Genomic DNA, 20,781 nt, shown 5'->3' on the forward strand with positions numbered 1-20,781 from the left:
AATCCTTATGGTCTTTTACAAACCTCCGCCAGGCAAAGTACAACGTTGTCCCGGAAAAAAAACTTGCTTCCTTTTGCTCTGACAATGTTCCCCAACTCTGAGAAGTGTTTTTTCCAGCAGGGCAATGCTCCATGCCACACAGCCAGGCCAGTAAAGGTGTGGATGGAGTACCACCAGATCAGGACCCTGTCATGGCCAGCCCAATTTCGAGACCTGAATCCCATAAAAAAAACCTCTGAAATGTGATCAAGAGGAAGATGGATGGTCACAAGCCATGAAAAGAAGCCGAGCTGCTTGAATTCTTGCGCCAGGAGTAGCATAAAGTCACCCAACGTCAATGTGAAAGACTGGTGGAGAGCATGCCAAGACACATGAAAGTTGTGATTTTAAATCAAGGTTATTCCACCAAATATTGATTTCTGAACTCTTCCTAAGTTAAAGCATTAGTATTGTGTAGTTTAAAAATGAATATGAGCTTGTTTTCTTTGCGTTATTCGAGATCTGAAAACACTGCATCTTTTTTGCTATTTTGACCAATTGTCATTTTTCTGCAAATAAATGATCTAAATGACAATATTTGTATTTGGAATTTGGTAGGAATGTTGCCAGTAGGTTATATAATAAAACAAAAATGTACATTTTACTTTAACACATACCAATAAAAAGTAAAACCAGAGAAACTGATAATTTTGAAGTGGTCTCTTAATTTTTTCCGCGGCTGTATTTACCTCCTCTTCGCTGAACCTTCATTTTCTTTTCCTAAATAAATACCACGGACAATGCGCAAAAACACATCGGTTAATGTGCGACCGCAGATTAAGCTGCGGTCGCAATTTTAGTAAATCAGGCCCTATAGGGCGGAGTAAACACAGATTGTCCAGCGCGGATCTGGTTTGATAAATACCACGGAAAATGCGCAAAAACACTGTGCGTTAATGTGCGACCGCAGATTAAGCTGCCGTCGCAATCTTAGTAAATCAGGGCCTCGTTTCCCGATAACGATGTATCTTAACGGCCTACGTGGATTTTCGCGACATCGTACACTAAGTAGCACTTTGTATTTACGTGCGTTTCCCAACCATCAACTTAAAGTCAGGTGCACGAGCGCAACGTGCACGAGTTCTTAAGTAGCTCTTAGGAGCTGTTTACGTCAGGTTAACCTGTTTACGTTAATTGCTGTGAAATTAGCTAGCCTATGCGTGCATCGAACGTGCAATGTGCACTAAATTCGGGGCGGGGATAGTAACGCCATCTCCAGCAGAGAAGCCTATTTAAACTGTGTTCCCATTGTAAGGACATTTATTACGATCTGTCTGAGAGTGGGCTGTCAAAGCTAGCATCATCAAAGTCATACAGTACAGTAGGCTACATACATTCAATAAAATTAACCTACATTTGAGTCCAACTGCATGACCATTCTTGCCCTACACTTACCCTTACAATAAAGAAGTGATCCTATTTCAACCATAACTTCATTTTAAATAATGTCTTTCTTTATGACATTTAGTTTATAGTTTAGACAGCAACGTTGACATCTACAGTATATTCAACTGCATCCACTACATAATCTCAAACTTTATTTGTTGGTAACTCTCCAAAAAGGCTACCATTAACACATTTCTTAATGAAAAGGAAACATGCATCACAATAATACTTCAGTGTAACCTGTACCTATGTGGAGTGCAAATATGTCTTGCCATTACACTACCCAACAGCCCTACGTCTGCTAACACTACAGAATGCATAATTCCTACGGGCAATGCACTAGTTTTGTATAGCCTAATCTTTATTTTCAAATACTCAATATTCTTTATTTCTATTTTGATGGGAATAGGCAGGTGAAACAATGACATTCTCATGATGTGCTATACACAGAAACATCGTTTGGATTTCTTCTACATAATATACAACCATCTAGCTAGAAGCTACCATATAAGCCAATGGAGTGGTGGCATAAGCGCTAAATGTGCCATCAAACTACTGTTTGAAAGCTTCAGTCAAGACCTAAATACTCTGCATTGGTCGCGTAGCACATTTCCGATCAAACCGAGTCATTATAAACATATAAAAAGTTGTGTAGATAGCTTTATTCATGTAAAATATTCCTCGCTTCAAGTAGCCATGTTTTTTTTTTTTTAATTCCCGTTTCTTCCGAACGACGGTCGAACGACGCCCCTGGTGGATTACATCGCTAAGTGTGAAGTTACTACTGGTCCTGACCACACGTAGAATTCCTCTCAATGAAAGATACACTTAAAGGGATAGTTCGGTTTTTAAGACATGAATATGTATGGCTTCCCCGTCAGCAGTGTCATGCAATCATGCATCACTTACCCCCGACAGCGTCCTGTGAGCAGAGTTCTCGTCCAGTTTTGGTCAAACCGAAAGTAGTCCGGCATGTTTCCAGACCCAGGAAAATAAAAGGTTTCTCTTCCCAAAACATTATGTGTTCAAAAGAGTGATATATTTGCATCCCAAAACCGTTGTAGTGCAAAAAGTCACACCTCGTTATCACTTGGCCCTATTTTCAATACGCTCGATACTGCAGAGTCTACGGCAGATACTACTAGAGAGTCTACCTGTTTTATTTCGCGAAAGTTGATTCGCGAAAGTTTGATTCACCAAAGTTGCCTGAGAGAAACGTCCATCACAGGAAAACGATGAAAACTGAGACAACATTTGATAAAATTGACATAAAGCATCGTTATTTTGTGATGGACGTTTCTCTCAGGCAACTTTGGTGAATCAAACTTTCGCGAATCAACTTTCGCGAAATAAAACAGGTAGACTCTCTAGTAGTATCTGCCGTAGACTCTGCAATATCGAGCGTATTGAAAATAGGGCCAAGTGATAACGAGGTGTGACTTTTTGCACTACAACGGTTTTGGGATGCAAATATATCACTCTTTTGAACACATAATGTTTTGGGAAGAGAAACCTTTTATTTTCCTGGGTCTGGAAACATGCCGGACTACTTTCGGTTTGACCAAAACTGGACGAGAACTCTGCTCACAGGACGCTGTCGGGGGTAAGTGATGCATGATTGCATGACACTGCTGACGGGGAAGCCATACATATTCATGTCTTAAAAACCGAACTATCCCTTTAAGCTAAGTGTGGCGTTGGGAAACCCGTCTGCAACGTAGGAATCCTCTTACGAGCGATTTCAAGTGCTTTTTAGGCTAAGTGCGCGTTCGGGAAACGAGGCCCAGGCCCTTAGCCTCATACGGCAAAGTTTGCAGCATTTAAGATTGTAGGTTAGGTGACATTTGGACAGGATCATTGTGAATAACAGGTTATTATTAACTACACTATGTTTTAACATCATTAACAATTCATTGATCAAGAGAAAATAGAATTAGATAACGTTACACCTCATAATGTGTGACTATTCATAACTGGGACAGCAGTGACGCCCTAAAGCCAGCTGTAGCCAGATTCTGCGCAATAAGTCCTTTTTGGAGTAAGGAGTATGCACATGAGTTTGGAGTATGCATACCTGTGGTAATAAAAGTATTGGTCAGGTCCGCCAAGAATCGACCCATGTTTGGTTAAATCTCCTCCATTCTCTCCTCTGGTTGCTTCACTTGTGAAATGAAATTACGATGTCCATGCTTTTGACAGTCATTGCTGTACATCATTGTACTTTTCTTTTCAACTGAATATAAAAACGCTTGGTGCATTGTAGGCAGTACAATAATTAACTGATTTTAAATTTTACTTTTACTAGACATTATAGGTTATTATATATTAAATATTTAATACAATTCATGTAGTCTATAAAATGAACCATGTTTAACGCTGCAATTAAAATAAATACATAACAACAACAGCAATAATAATGATAAAGTGTTTTTATTTAAAGCAGCAATACGGAGTTCTGTTCCATAGTAGCTTAATAGTAAGCCAATTACCTAAAAGGAATGCAAAACCTTGCAAACACCACCAGCAGCACAAGCTTGCAAACACGTCTTTTGCAAGTTAGGCTGGCAATGTCAAAAAAACTTGTAATAAATGTGAGAGAAATGTCTGGAGAAACATACCTCTATTAAATGATGTAGTTCCCATTTACTTATTTAACATTTCAACAAGTCCAACATTTAGTATCATTGACATGTAAAGATAGTAATCCTAGGTAAATTAGTTTTCTTTGGATGGAACTATTCCCCCTTAATTTACACTGTCCATGTAGATTTCTGCACCTTCAGCTAGCTCATGTAGGCAGTGCCATATAATCTCAACATTTTAGCATTAAGGCTGAAACTGTTGTTAAAATAGGCAAACATAATTTTAAATTACCTTTGTGCAAATCAAGGGCTTGCACATACGCAGTTGAATAACTTACTAGGAACATCAAGAAATTACAATATACTAGTCTTAATTAAGATGTTGCAGACCAAAATCTTATTGTTAAATACTTTAAGAGGCAATTGTGAATCTATTTGTCAGCACACAGAGCAATACTGTTCTGCGGGTTCGTTTTTACAGGCTTCTATACCAGCCTTTCTGAAATGGGTAAGTGAACTATATCAAGCCCCACCAGAATGCTTGACTTGACATTTAAATGACATCACAAGCTCACTTGTTCTCTTCCCATACAAATCGGGAGGATATAATGACATCTTTTCTTTTTCCTGTGTATTTAAATCTTTGCAGTCTTTCAGGATGGTGTAAGGAAAAGTGCTCTCATCCATGGTCAACCCTTCATAGAAATCATCCTCCACGTGTAATATTCTTGCTTGAGCCACCATCCCTCATAATTTTTTCACAGTGTGAAGAGCAGTACGGCACTTTGGACACTTGTGTTTCACATCTTTAAAATGGTCTATGCAGAAAGGGATTAAGCAGCACCCGGCCACACAGCTAGAAAAAGTAAAAACAAATTATACAGATTCATTAACTGATTCTGTTTAGGAACAATCGTATTTATAAGCCATGAATAACATATAAAACTACTCAATCTCCAAGCAACTGAAAACAAGGTGGATATCTGCTAAACTTACCCAACCAGAGAAGTCATTGTGCACACCAGCCAAACGACAGGGCCCACAGTATGGACGATTTCTGTTGTCACATATGCCTGGCAGTGTGGACATCTTGTGTTAGCAGGGTAAGGGGGTAGTTCCTTTAAATCAGTGAAGACCTTGGGGGCTGCATGAAATATATACAGTTGGTTCAACATGTCCATTTGGAAGAACGTATGAGTACCTCCTTGCATAGTCATGTAAATGAAATGGAGGAGCAGAAGTTGTAGCTTCAGCAGTTCTCTGTGAGATTGTGTTGATTCCAGGACATAGTTGTTGGAGCAGAAATTTTGTTTTACAATGGCTCAAATGCCATCATGCTCTGCTGTTAATTGTACTGTAATACATTTGCATACAGCCTATGGATGTGCACCTCTATCTGTAGGTTGTTTTCTTTGGAGTTGGCTTGATTTCATTAACTTGCCATCAGAAGGATAACGCACTGCAAACCTTACACATTGGGTGTACAAAACGTTTTATACATTAATCAATCAGGTGTCTTATAGTTTTTTTTTCTGAAAAATGTTAGGCTACCCAACTAAACTATGTGGGTTCCCAAATGGCTTGTGACTGTCATCATGGGCAGTTTTCAACTTCCACCAGTCCGCATTGGATGACACAGTATTTTTTAGTGTGTCATATGCAATGTGGTGCTTAATTGGCTTTTCATAGAAATGGTGCCATCAGTGAGCACTCATGGTCTGGTTTTTAATAGTTAATATGTTGGCGGTCAATTTAGATGCAAACTGGTTGTTGTTTCATTGGTATATAAACCTGGTGTAGTCTAGTAAACTAGAGTACTCTGTGCTCTGCCTACTAGTCGCGAGAGTAAACCCTGACTGAATCTCCTCTGTGGTAGTACAAATAACAGTGCCAACCATGGACGGATTATGAAACCATGGGCCCCTGGGCCTTGGCATGAAGTCTAAAAACAATTGACAGCAAGCCATATATCCACTGGAGATTTCAATGTCATTTCCCTTGTGTGAAATCTAGCAATGCTATAGCAGGTGTCACATATAACAAACACAGGAAGACTTTATAAGCCTAAATTAATCATAATATAGTCTGACCTTACCCAGTGCATTTTTGATCTTCCGTAATGTAACTCAGAATAGAACCGTGGCGGAAATAGAGTGCCGTGCCGCAGCCAGGGTGCGTGTTTATATGAAATATAATGGCAACGCTGTTTTGACACGCGTAGGTCGGTGACATTGTATTTTAGTCTTAAGCCTTTTGACTGTGCGACAAGGAATGCAAAGTTAATAACAGCGACTTCCAGGGAGGCTCTGGCTGAGGGGGCCCGTTTGGTAATCCCTGGTGCCAACGTGTTTTGAAGAACCAAGTAATCCCTACAACCTCACCAGATGAAGGCCCAATAGTGATGTAAACTGCTGGAATAATAAAAAAAATCCTAATACATACAGCTAGAAAGTTAACTCCTTGAAAGTTAACCTGATGCACATGTTTAAGGAATGAAGGTAAAATAGAGGTGGAGACAAAGTTCTGTCATTTTCAAGCCATGTTAAGAGAGTTCCCAACATGAATATTTCGCATTTCAATAGCTATTCTTGGTTATCATTTATTTCAAATTCAAGAAAAGACTAGTAAGTACACAAAACTTACCAGGGATATCAGGAGGGTTCTCTACATAATATATTTCAAAGCCTGTATTTGCTTTAGTCTTCATGGAGTCTGGTGAGTGATTCATATCCTGGCTTGAACCTAACCATGGAATAGAGAAACAACTTTAATATCACTAATTTACATAAGTGTTCAGAGGGTTAGATCAGTTTCAAAGTTCCAAAGGAAAAAACATATCTGAAAGCAGCAAATAGAATTAAGTTTTGTATTAGCAAAGTTCACAGTAAAAGAACTGATTGGGAAAAGAATGTGTTACTACCGTTTGTTTTTTGTGTTTAATACTTTTGCAAGGCACTGTATGTAAGACATAAAGCAAATAAGAAGAGGTTGGGGGAATGATTGATGCCTTTTGTCAAATGTGGAGGAGAAAATGTAATGAAATAGGGCTGATTCAGAACTGGTAGGGTGGGAGATGTGTACAGAGTGCAAGGCATACAAAATGAGAAAGCTTTCACTGTTTCACATCTTCCCATCCACTGTGAGCTGTCAGTGCTTAACTGGGGCAAATTTGCATCATCATGGAGCAGGATGACAAACTGAAACATGCTTGTAAAACCTGCTTAGTGAGGAAACTGGAAGCCAAAGAACTATTTTGGACTGGCCTGCACATTCACTAGATTTCCAACCCTACACTAAGGTCACGTGGGAAAAAAATCCTAAAGTTAAAAGAGAGCTACAGAAGCAGTGGCTTGAAATGTTTCCTTTATTAACTTCGTAACCTGTCCACTAAGCTCGTAAAGGTTTTTAAATTCGTAGATGCAGATTATTTGATGCCCTCCAAAAGTTTGTTAACGTTTGAAATATTTTTCATCATTTAGTATATAGAGCTTTTTGGTGATTATTTTGCAGTGACAACACACATAAAATAATGCATAGAAAAATTCTTTGTATTTTACAAAACCCACTGTTGGCAGCTATTACAGCTTCTCATACTCATACATGTAAATAATCTTTTTTTTTTTTCAAATATTCATTTGATAAATTACTTCAAGTCTCCTGAAGGACTTCCCAAAGATGATGCTCGCTAGACACTGTTACAAGATATATGATCCAGTTACTCCCATAACATTTCAGTGAGATTAAGATCTTGTGACTTTGCATGCCATTCCATGATAATCATCACTTCAGCTTACTGTCTCCTGTGGGTATATGATTTGCAAAGCACGGAGGTATGCTTTTTGTTTGGTTGGATGTGAAACTTGGACCAATACTGTAAAATGGTATGGTAAATGGCTGGTTCAACGTTACCAGAATATGATACAGATCGCTCACTTTCCTTTCTCCATGCTTCTCAGTGGGTGTGTTACAGTTATCTAATATCTTCTCTCAAATTCAATGTCTCACATTGGATGGAGCTAAAACCATTTTTAGCTGTATCTCTGTGTAGCTGAATAGCCATCATACAACTATCACAGGCTGACGTGTTTCCAATCTGTTTGAACCTGCCTGTTCTTACAAACAAAAAGTGGCAAATACGTCCTCTGTCCTGGAAGAGCTGTTAGTATACTGTATGGCATACTAAATAGACCCTTATTGGTCAATGTACTACCTGTACTTGGCAATCAAAAAGTAGTTATCAAAAAGGATATTATAATTGTTTTTCTTGTGATTGAACATGGTAAGTTACATTAATACATTAAATCGAAGAAGTCAACTATGCTAATTCTATTTTAAACTCACTTTTCCTAGGGTGTTTCCAAACTTTTAGAGGGCAGTGTATATGTCCAAATGTTCAGATATAAAAAGTTTCTAATCATATTACTTATATTTATTTTATATCGGAAACATGATAGATGGTAATACATGATAGTTTACCAGACTTATGCTGTCTTCGATTAAGCCTTTCTTGTGTGTCCAACAGGACTTTCTTATTCTCTGATAGAACATCCAGTTCATTCTGAATGGCCACAAGCTCTGCTTCCTCCTTGGTGTCTGTTGAGAATGTGACAATGAAAGCGAGGAAAAATGGTAACATTTACAATCTGTCCCTGTATTTTTTCAAACATTACAACAGCTCAGTACTACACACAATGAAGCCTAACTTTATCCTTGACTTACCTATTATCCCTCGGCCTGTTTGATGTCTAAATTTTTTTAACATAGTCAGAATAGCATGTCGGTCATTTAGTTGCTGTCTCCTGATTGACAATTGGTTCAACTTCAATGTTGTTTCCTCCAGCTCCATCTCATCCGTAGATCTTTGCATTGTTTGGGCTATGAAAACATTTTGTAATAATTATACATGAGACCCCACTACGTACTGATATTTCTGTTAAATCTTAGCGTCACCGTGCAGACCAGTGATGGCATCATTTTATGATTCTTAAAAATGTAACAATATACAGTTTTGTATGTATGTTCATGTATGTATGTATGTATGAAATCCAGCAGTTCTACACTAGCTTAGTTGTTGCAGTATGTTTGAAAAACTATGCAATATTGTCTAATGGATGTTGTCATCATATTTTCTATACACAGGATACTAATTGTAACTTAGTAATTAGTGAAATGATTAGCAATATTTTTTCATGATTGAAAATTATTATCAATATTATGCATGATGACCTATGGCTTAACAATATCAAAGTTATTAAAGAACATTTTGCAGTTATACCCTGGCAGCCAGTATGGACCACCATGTATCAATAAATACAAAATATAACTACACATTTTTAACTGAAATATTTTAATACAACCAAAGACCTGTATGTATCACAATGACATAAAATAGCTAGTCTCAGTGTTATCCAGCAATAACGAATAAAATAAAGATTTTTTTTTTACCTGTGTGACTTCAGCTGGTGCATTAGAGAAATGGCAGAATTATCTGAACAGCCCAGAGCCTTGTAGTGCCACCCGGAACTAAGTAGCTGTATTCAAAGCTTTTGGTTTACAACATTTTCCTATTTCAAAAAATGCCATGACATCAAAATCATGATTACACAACACATAATAATAACAACAATAATTTCACCCAAAAGTTCTCTTTTTGTAGAAGAAAACATTTCATACCCTGTTGATGTCCCTACAGTTGCTGGCCTCAGATATGGATTGTTTACCAGGGCAAACTGTATAGAGCTGCCCATCAACTTTTCCTGAATAAACCACCATTCATTTGCATTCCTGCAGAGTAACAAGTATTTCTTTGATAAGCAAATTGGATTAGAGACCCATGTTGGGTTTTGTCATGAACTTTAATATTTACATATGGAAAACATTTTGTCTATGTAGGCAATCATGATCAGAGATGATGATGAATATGATCAGTATTCTAGAGAACAGAAGACTGAAATGTGGCCATTTAGTAATGTCGCACTGATGCAATAAATGTAGGCCTACAGCAAAACATGTACAGATGAATTATTGATTAATTATATTTTAATTTTCTTAGTTTCCTCATTAAGGTCAGTACATATCTGTCCTCATGCACAGTTGATCATGAAAAGTATGTTTTTACAAAAATTTCATCTCTCAGTTTTCCACCATTCAAAACTTGAAAGGTCTTCATGACAAAATGACGTGAGAATAAAATGTAGAGCAGATCGCTTTACTCCTGTCATCAATTTATGCAAGCATGTGTTCTAATTATCCAGGCCTAGTACACTCCTTTTTGCCAAGGGTGTGTGTTTCGGTGATGGGATGGCCTACATGCCTTCCTGATCAGTAGCATTTTGTGCCAGACTGAAGCCCATAGTGGAGTGCAAAGTGGCACACATATTGGGTGGATGTCTCAAACTATTAAATTCAAATACATATTACCCCTTTATTTTTTTAGTTCACATAAATGGAATTTTGTATTGTGAATGATGAATGAAAAGTATGAAACATGCTCTCTGTTTTCATCATATAACGACAATCAAATCACGTTTTAATGAATCACTCTATTTTTCATTTCACATGAATTCTCAACACCATCAGTTTTTTTTTTATTAATGTTTTTTACTTTCCACCCCTCGCCCTAGTGAGACTACTCCCGTTGGGGCAAGGCACACTCCAGCCCACAAAGTGGCAGTAGTAAGCCCTAGTGTTAGCTTGTCATTAAAAAGAACGGAAGTTCCATCTGAAGCGTGTTTTTTGCAATCATTCTGAAATCTTCCAAAGCAGGACGTCAGATAGAGGCGATTTCTTTGTGAAAGTGTTGTTGTATGGCGCTACAGAAGTAATTTATATTGAACCTACAGTGGATTATCACCTCCTTAATGCCTTCACATTGAAACAAGGATGCTTCTGTTTTGTCCAACTTGTGGGAATGTGCTGATTGTTGAGGAGGGACAGAGGTGCTACAGATTCGCTTGCAACACATGTCCTTATGTACACAATATTACGAGGAAGGTAAGCATTATGAAAATAGCCTTCGGTTTAGCTAAAGCTCAACTGCATTGGTTATTTGATGTTAAATAGTCGGAGATTCAACATTCACTTCGACGTATTATTTTAGTGTTTATTTCCTGAATTGGTTTGAGTATTGCTTAGTGATGTGTTGTTATAAAATGTCACAGAAACGTCCTAGGTAGGGTCGTGTAAGTAACCAAACTTACCACATTTAGTGAGGTCTGACTACTCATAATACCTCCGATATAAAAGAACAACAAAGGGGAACTTTTTGTTCCATAAATCCTGGTTAACTGTGTGTTCTACGTCGTTCTATGGGTAAGCCCATATAGCAAACATCCATTGAAACCAGTGTTGATTGAATCAACATCGAACCAATGTTGGATTGAATATTTATGATTTCCCAACCTGAGATAAAATAGGATTCCTAAAGTTAGTTAAGAATAGTATTCTGTAATACCAAATTGTGAAAAATACCAAATTATGCCAGTGGAAACTAACATTATCTCAGATGACTGCAAACTTGGGCTGCATTTAGACATCTAGAACCACACACCTGGTTTTACCTGGGTTAAACCCAACTTCATCAATCAAAATTAACTTTACAACATGACAGTCACCTTCAACTCCTGCTGCGGCCTATACAGACCATGCTGACACCATCTGCCTACGATTTCTCCTCCCTCATAGACCTAGGCTACAGGAAAGTCAGGAAATAATGTATCCTGTTATTTCTGCCAAAAATAATAGTAATAAGAAAAAAATGTCATGTCTTCATTTTTTACACCCAAAGAGTATCAATAAGAGCATCGGTATTGAGAAAATCCTAACGCTCCCATCGATACTCCTCAAGATACACCTGGGCAAGATTTCACATATCTCAGTGTTATTTCGGGTTAATTCACAACCCCAAGTAGTCTGTGAGCGCCACAGCCACTGGCTCACTTTTACTGCAGCCTCAGATTCCTTTAAAGCTCCTTTAGTGACCGTCTTTATATAATTGTATTGTATTTGTTTATGTTGTACAATTCCTATGCATTCACTCTGGTCAATTTACAGCAAAGAAAGGGTAAAGTGGCATTGCAAAGGGACAATGGGCCTCATTCTCGACAGCAGTTGGGAAGACTTTCCGAAGGATTTCAGAAGGATCTCCACTTCGGAAACATTTATGAAAACATTTGCATTCTCGTTAGTTTTTTCTTCTGTGCTTTCTTCTGAACTTCAGACAACTTTCAGAACTCGAAATAGCAGTCGTAACTCTACCGGAATCTTCTCAAATGGGATTCCACGGGCCATCTTGTGGTTATTTGAGGAATCGCGTTGAGGAATGACATTTGAAAAAACTCCGTATTACAGTAAAAGGGTTAACGGTTGAATTTGTGAGAACCCGTTGGTGATTGCGTTCACGTCAGCTCTACAGACATCCTCGGATTAAAATAATTATGATAATAATAAATACGAGAATATTTGTATCATTAACAATTACGTTTCACATTTATAGTCATAATTATACGAGGTAGTATTTATTGTAACACTAGGTCTACATGGCTCGTAGCTTGACTGTTCTCTCCCTTGTACGTCACTTTGGACAAAGGCCGCGTCTGCTAAGTGACTGAATGTGAATGACATGAACACTGCAAATGTAAGTGAATAAATAAATAAACACTAAACCCAACCTGCAAGTACTAATGCATGAATTCATTGCAATTTATACTCCTACTAGGGACCGGTCTTCACACCTATGGTGACTATTTTTCGATAAAAAAAAAAAAAAAGTGACTAATTAAATGTGTTTTACGGACTTCGGACGTTTAACGTAATACAATATCTCCACCTTATTAACTCTTTGGTGACTGCCCCCAAATTGACAATTTTTAGTGACTTTTTGTAAATCTTGGATATCTCTGCAAATATTGCACATAACACCATATATTATGATTCATTTTAAAGGGTGATGGATGTAGAATCAATGTAAAATAGATTTAAAAAAAAAATTCTCTCAATTTAAATTATTAAACCATAATTTATGCTAATTTATGCGGCGATATTTCTGAAATAAAACACAAAATGTAGGTGTAATCTGCTGTGGTTGCCATCATGTTTAAATTACTGCAATTGTGCAAACGCTTAGTTTTAGTATATATTGTAAGGAATCTTCCTGCCAAGTTTGGAGTCAATTTGACAAAATCTTCATCTCCTTTCATGCATCTATAGGTCGCTGAAAAAAACGGAAATCATAATTATTTGGAAAAAAACATATTTTTTTCCCAAAAAAAATATATTTTCTGTATCTTGCTGAAACACCAATGTATTTGCCTAAATAGATATAAAACATGTCACTATAGAACATTTGAACAACATGAAGAACAGTTATTTGATCAGGTTACTTCAATAAACAAACATGGCATGGAAGGTCAAGAGTGACCTATTTGTGGTAGCCCATACTGTGCCAAACTTGAAAACTACAAAGCTATTACGAGAAATAACTACACAAATGCAAGTATAGAAATATATAATCATTTATTTTGGTTGATCAAGATACAAAACAAAAGAACTATGAGACAGAAGTGATAGCATTGTATAAAATAATTTGTATCGCGATCTAAATGCGGGACATATGGCACGAATGAATGCATGAATGACACGTCATTCCACGTGGACCCAAAACACTGGAAACACCGGTTATTTTCAAGAAAACGTCTAATAACTTCCAATAACCCCTTCCAAATAATAATATAATGTTCAAACGTTTAGTGTTACTAAAAATTATGTATATATTGATGCCGCAAAAAAGCGGAAATTGTAATGTAAGGATAAACAGCGTGTCATTCAGGAGTCAACATAGACACATCTCACCTCAATTCTTGATCAGATCACAATCATTCATTTACAGATTGTCAAGTTCTTACTCTTCTCCACTGCTCATCCTACCAGTTGAACTATCTGCATCGTTATCCTCTTCATTGTCCGTTTGTAAACAAAGCTGAACCGCTTGATCGAGCGTATACACTTTGCTTGAAAACGCCATATTTGAAATGAAGCGCCGTCAATTATTTTTTCCGGTAAAACGTCTCTAAACCAATGGTATTTGAGATTGGGTACTCAAATAAAATACATCCTTGTGATTGGACAACTGTAAACAACATTTTCAGTACCATGGGAACGAAGATTGAGTGAAATAGAACAAGAATGTAACCAGATACGTGACCAGTCATGAGTGACCGAAATTTGAATGGACCGTCACCAAAGAGTTAATGAACACCTGTTACGAGGTGGATTCGGGAGATTGCGACAGCACACGTTTCTAAAATTGCGTCTCCTAATAAGGAGCTGGCAGGGCGTGTATGTATGCAAATCCACTTTCACGAGAACGCGCATCAACCTAAGAAACTAATCGGAAGGAACCCAGCTGAGAAGACTTCGGCTGCTTAGGAACACATTTTCAAGCGTGCGGGAATGCAGCGAAAGCGTTTCTCTTACGTTGTTTTTGCGAAGTCGTGTAAGAAACATTTCTGAAGAATTACAGAAAAAGGTCGAGATCTTGTTCATTTTCTGAAATTCTTCTGAAATTGTACTAATGCGACTACGTAAAAACAACGTTAGGAAAACCCTTCCACCGCATTCCTGCACGCTTGAAAATGTGTTCAGAAGCAGCCGAAGTCTTCTCAGCTGTGTCCCCCCGGATTAGTTTCTTAAATTGATCCGCGTTCTTGTGAATTGGATTTGAATACATACACGCCCCGCCAGCTCCTTATTAAAGGCCAATTTAGGGTCGTTTTAGACGCAGAGCCGTAAGCACGTAATTTACACAAGGAACTTGTTTTAGACAAGTTTTGATTTAAGGTTCGTTTTAGACGCAGAGCCGTGTTGCAAGGCTTGTGAGCCGTGTTGCTTGTTGCAAAGCAAATTGACGCCAGAACTGTAGATTTTTTTTGAGTTAAGTAAGCGTATTTATTGCAGCAGGACAAAGTAAAAAAACTTACCGGAGCATGAAAGTGAAGTGGGCGAAAGGCTTGATGTTATGAATACATGTGTTAGGCTACACAAAATACAAATGTTGGCAATTCAGTACCAGTGGCGAAAAAAGACAGATCACATGACGCAAAAGTTAGTTTATTGACACATCTTTTAATGACTGCCACAGGCTTTAAAACGATGTGTTTATGAGTTACATTATTCAAAGATGAGGTGGTAAACGGCGAGAGAATCTCATCATGTTGTCAATGCGTGTAACTACAATGGTGCTGGCCACAAGGTAACGGCAGGTTAATGTTAACTTTTGTATATGAGCAGACTGGGCTCATTCTATCAAACAATTGATTGATTCACGTCAATATGAACTCAATGAAAGATATCACCATGACTCACAAGTGGCGGAAAATAAATATGAAAGTACCTATTTGTTCGTGAATTACCACATTCTCTCCAAACAATCGCGGGTGAGAATGGGATATTCTCTCCATAAATTTGCGGTAAGTTGAGCGTCCTTATAAGTGTTTAAAGAGTATTTGTAAAGGAGTTCATGTCTTCGGACCTCTTCTGTTATGTTTGTTTCTACTCCATAAGAAAAGGCTTGTGAGACGATCTTCAGGGTATTCATGATTTAAAAAAATGTCTAGGTCTAAAAAAGACTTTAGTATGCTATTAACCCGGAAACGTGAGACTCTGGCCGGCTACCACAGCCTTTCACAATCACAGCCTTTGCGAGCTGCGTAGGGCCGTAGTGTTTTAGTAGCATAGTCAGGAATTTTGGGCGACGCACTTAAGCACGTAAGGGGGGATATTTTACCGCGCAAGGGGGGGGTTATGTATCTTACGTGCTTACGTCTCTGCGTCTAAAACGACCCTAAATCGGCCTTAAAGGCGGCTGCTTGCTTCAGCGTTGGGGTTAATTGTTGCGCAAAATTTACTCAGTGCAGTTCATGCTCCCAAAGGTTGCGCGTGTTGTCATGAGCCTCCCATTTGCTTGGCAGATAGAAAGCGGTTTCCCTAACAGAAAGTCTGAAGCTTGAAGTTCTTTTCAAACCTTTGCTTGGGTAGGACTGTTAAACTGAGCAGACATGCAGACTACATTTTAGTAATCTCATCACGTAACATTCGTTTTCTAAAAACAATCACATAGTATTGCATGTTTTATTGTGGTAGAAAATGCGTTAGCTTAATGCTAACGTATATGGGGAATCCTATAGAGACCGCGCTAGGTATTAGCATCAATTAATTCACGTTAATGTTTTTGTATGAGCCTGACATTTGCTCTGCAGATAGATAACAGGTTCCCTAACAGAAAGTCTGAAGCTTGAAGTTCTTTTCAAACCTTTACTTGGGAAGCTCTGTAAAACTGAGTAGACATGCAGAATATTTTAGTAACCTCATCTCGTAACATTCGTTGATAGAATGCAGGCTGCGAGGCTCGCGTAAGACCTTATGTAAAAAATGACGCAAGTCTAGAAAAAGGGGCCGACGCACGCAAGACGTGAAAAGTCGTGCGTGGCCTCTTGCGTGGCCTCTTGCGTGGCCTCTTGCGCTTAAGTCCCAGAGCATAAATCAGCCTTAAGGCACGCAACCGTAGAAACGTTTGTTGTCGGAATCTCCCGAATCCACACGAAAGCACCTCGTAAGGAGAGTCCTGTCTAAGCTGAAAACGAGCAAAGATTTATCTTAACCGGTGCAGACATGGAGGTACTGCAGGATGTGTATGTGTCCATTCTATTCCACTATGGCTTTTTTTACGCGATTGAGTTAAGTGTTTATTTATTTATTCACTTACATTTACAGTGTCTGTGTACATTTACATTCACATTCAGTCATTTAGCAGACGCATTTGTCCAAAGCGACGTACAAGGGAGAGAACCGTCAAGCTACGAGCAATAGAGACCTAGTGTAACAATAAATACTACTTTACATAAGAAATAGAAAAACGAGGTAGAAAAGAAAAAAAAGAAGTGCAGGAATGCAACTAATGAGCACTAATCGAAGTGTCAGTTAGGAAGGGAGGTGCTCTCTGAAGAGTTGGTCAAAAGTTCCTTAACACTTTACAGTCCAATGCCTTTTAGACTTTTCTAAGTTGTCTGACATACCTTGATGTTTTTGTACATTTCCCTTAACTAAAAACATTGATGCACAAATGGAATATATGATTCTATTATTGAAGACCTCAGCAATAATATCATGTAAGTAAAAGCAGGGTGGGAAATTTACATATTTTTTAGGGGGCAATTTTTGCCCCCACTTACTGAAATCCAGGGGCATTTCACAAAAAATGGGGGCACTTTTAGAAACTTGTGAAAAACATTTAACCTTTGTTCAAAATAATAAACACACTTATTTAGGCTTAAAGGAGCAATACGGAATTCTGTTCCAAAACTAGTACGCTAACTACCTAAAAGGCATGCAAAAACCTTGTAACCACCACCAACAGCCCAGCTGACACTGATAGAAGCTTGCCAACACACTAACTGGTGTATTTTTGCAGTACCTGGCATGGCATGCATGTGAAAGCTTTTCTTCCATTTTTGCAGGGTGTTCCAGCCCGTTACACAGAACTACATAGGGCATATCTTTGATGGCTAGTGGGAACGACACAGGTCTTGATCTGTCCTTCACATGACCATATGCGATCGAAATGAATTAGAGGATGGTACCAAAACTAGTTGCCTATAAAACCATACCTCAAAAAGTGTTAAATTGTTGCATAGTGTTACTTTAAAGTATATGAACAATTGCCATTAAATGGCAATAATAAGACTATTAGGCATTAGTCTACATATTCAAAGTGTTTTCTTAGATTTTTTGAAGAAAAACCAAACAGACAACGTAAATTACACAATCATATTCACGTTTATTCTTATTTCTTTGTGGTTATTAGTTGTTGTTATTATTATTATTATTATATTATTATTATTTATTGTTATTTCATTATTCAACTATTAACAATCGTTTTTTTCTTTCTTTTTTTAATAATAATAACACATTATATTTATGGATTTTTGTGTTACCTTTAATCATCTTGTACCTACCATAGTAGTCCTACAGGAAATACAGATAAGACTAGTAAGCCAGCTTGCAAGCAAGCCTTTGTAGCTAACGCACAATCAGAGATAGCTAACGTTAGCTAACTAACATTTAACTAGCTTAACCGAACTAAATCATTTCTAAAAGTATTATCACTAGTTATCATTCACCGTAGGCGATGGCGTGTTGCGCCTGGTGACGAAAGGCCATGGATTTCTGTATGTTTTCGCTCCCCTTGATGAAGTCAGCAGAAACATTTGCCTGTGCTGACAACGACTTGGGCAACTCGTTGTCCACAAGTCCGACATGCCTTGAAAAAAAAAAAACAGGTATTTTTCTCGTCGTCGTAGTCATCCTCCACCCCAGGCCAATCTAACTTAAATTGTTTGACAGTCGCTGGGTGTGTGAATTAATTTTATCTTTTAGAACCTGAGATGGTGACAGAGACTGCGCTGATCCTCATTTCTCCTCACTCTCGCAGTCACAGGTCTGATTAGGAAGCGCTCCAAATATTTTTAGTTAGAACGTTCGGTTCTTCACGCAACAATTAGTCAAGGCGAAAATCAAAACATTTAATGGCAACTGACCGGGTCATATAGGCTACGATGTTTTTGACACGTTCATTAAATTATTATTACACAAAATTATGGGGGCATTTTTTGCCCCTCTCCTAGTCATTTTAGGGGCAAAACTATATTTCTTAGGGGCAGTTTTGCCCTTTGCCCTCGCTAATTTCCGACGCTGAGTAAAAGGAATGTAGTAAAAAAAAGTTTAATTTAAATCAAATGTAGGCTAAACATACCCTTGGAAAGACCTTGTTTCAAAGGTGCTCAGACTTTGTACAAAAACACATTGTAAAAATTTATTCACAAGACTTTTTATTTCTGAGCCTTGTAAACATAGGTGTTGGCTAAACACATGTGAGTTTAGCATTCAGAAAGTGTCTTGTTTCGCTACCACATATTTATAATTTCAGAGTGTCCTGTGCCATTCCTAAATCTGTGTACCTCCCTACAAATGCATATTGATGAGTTGGTGTGAACAAACCTGGGACACCTCAGTCAAAGACAAAGGCCATTGCCTAATGGCCCTAGAATGTCTTTGTGGCCCACTACCCCCGGAGGTAATCTTGCCACACCATGACCCAATGGAGACACTGAATCACCATCCCCTTATCATATGAATCGCTGTCATTTGCTAATGGGTGGGTCCTTAGCAGCAAAAACCTCACTGAGATACTAAAATGTGCAACACATCAGCTCTATTCCCCTGACAAAGTGCTTATTTATTTTTTAGTTTTGAACTGTATATATTATAAAAGAAAAGGGTTCAATGTTTCCGTGGTTGTTCTTTTTATGTCTCTAAGACGAAAACTCGCGGAGCTTTAAAAATGTTTTGACAAAAAAATTAAAATACCCCGGACGATATAGACTGACGAGTGTTAAAGGTAGAGAGGGACGCGCCTGCTCTGGTAGTGCTAGCTATTAAGTTAATTCCACCAACGTGGATCTTCAAATGACAATAGTCTGGATAAGCATTCTGGTGTAGTCCTTTTATTTATTTAATAACATCACAATGCCTCGTAGAATCATGAATGTAAATGTGAAATGTAATTGTTAATGATACAAATATTCTCGTATTTATTATTATTATTATTTTAATCCGAGGATGTCTGTACGTAGAGTTGGCGTGAACGCAATCACCAACTGTTTCTCACAAATTCAGCCATTAACCCAGTTTTTGAAAATGCGATTCCTCAAATAACCACAAGATGGCCCCGTCGACCATCTTGTGGTTATTTGAGGAATCGCATTTGAGAAGATTCCGGCAGAGTTACGACTGCTATTTCGCGTTCTGAAAGTCTTCTGAAGTTCAGAAGAAATCCCAGACAAGAAAACTATCGAGAATGGCAAATGTTTTCCTAAATCCACCGAAGTGGAGTTCAGAAGAAAGTCCTTCTTAAAGTCTTCTCAACTGCTGTCGAAAATGAGGCCCATTGTTATTATCAATCTGAATGCCCACTGATATTAAATCTCAGTTTCAGGCCTAATTCTTTTGTTGTAATTATAGGTAAATAACAGAAAATATCCCAAGCTAAAAGAGGTGGATGACGTGCTTGGAGGAGCTGCAGCATGGGAAAATGTTGATTCCACAGCAGGTATGTTCTGGTGTTTCCAGTATGTTTTGAGGACATCGTAGCTGTATCATGGTCATGATGTTTTGTCTTTTTTTTGTTTCCTTTCAGAAAAATGTCCAAAGTGTGAACACCCAAGGGCTTACTTCATGCAGATTCAAACTAGATCAGCAGATGAACCAATGACTACTTTCTATAAATGTTGCAATGCTCAGTGTGGAAATCGGTGGAGAGACTAACATACGAACAAAGCCTCAATAATATTACCAAAAATGTTTTTATTGTATATGTAACACAGTACACACCTTTATTCAATAAAATATTCACAAAGGGTATGGTCTAGTTGTGATTTCCTTCACTGACAGGCTTCTGGGCTACCTAGACATCTTGCCACCTCTGTCCTTATTGTGTGAAATTAAATCTTGCCATTTTCTGTACTCACCTTCTCCTAAAACAGTCACATGACTAATCACTCTAGTATGTATACTTGGCCCTTCGTGATCTGTGTTCTTTGGTTCACCGCGCTGAAGTTACGGCTTGTACGGATGTTCCTAGTTTGTTCCCTACTGTTAGTTGCTTAGAACTTAAATTCTTCTTTGACTGACTCGGGAACTTGAATTCACCTGGCTTATCTGG

At 38.1% G+C, this 20,781-nt stretch overlaps 1 protein-coding gene across 1 annotated transcript; it reads left to right on the top strand.

The window, feature by feature from the left end:
• Positions 1-10,763: 10,763 nt before the first annotated feature.
• Positions 10,764-20,470, top strand: polr3k (polymerase (RNA) III (DNA directed) polypeptide K). The gene is made up of 3 exons (XM_080857157.1): positions 10,764-11,000; positions 20,082-20,169; positions 20,257-20,470. Exons 1-3 carry the CDS (start codon positions 10,890-10,892, stop codon positions 20,382-20,384), a joined length of 327 nt encoding a protein of 108 aa, XP_080713283.1. The 5' UTR covers positions 10,764-10,889; the 3' UTR covers positions 20,385-20,470.
• Positions 20,471-20,781: the final 311 nt, after the last annotated feature.

The sequence above is a fragment of the Sprattus sprattus genome (genome assembly GCF_963457725.1).
Source record: "Sprattus sprattus genome assembly, chromosome: 18".
Taxonomy (NCBI): Eukaryota; Metazoa; Chordata; class Actinopteri; order Clupeiformes; family Clupeidae; genus Sprattus; species Sprattus sprattus.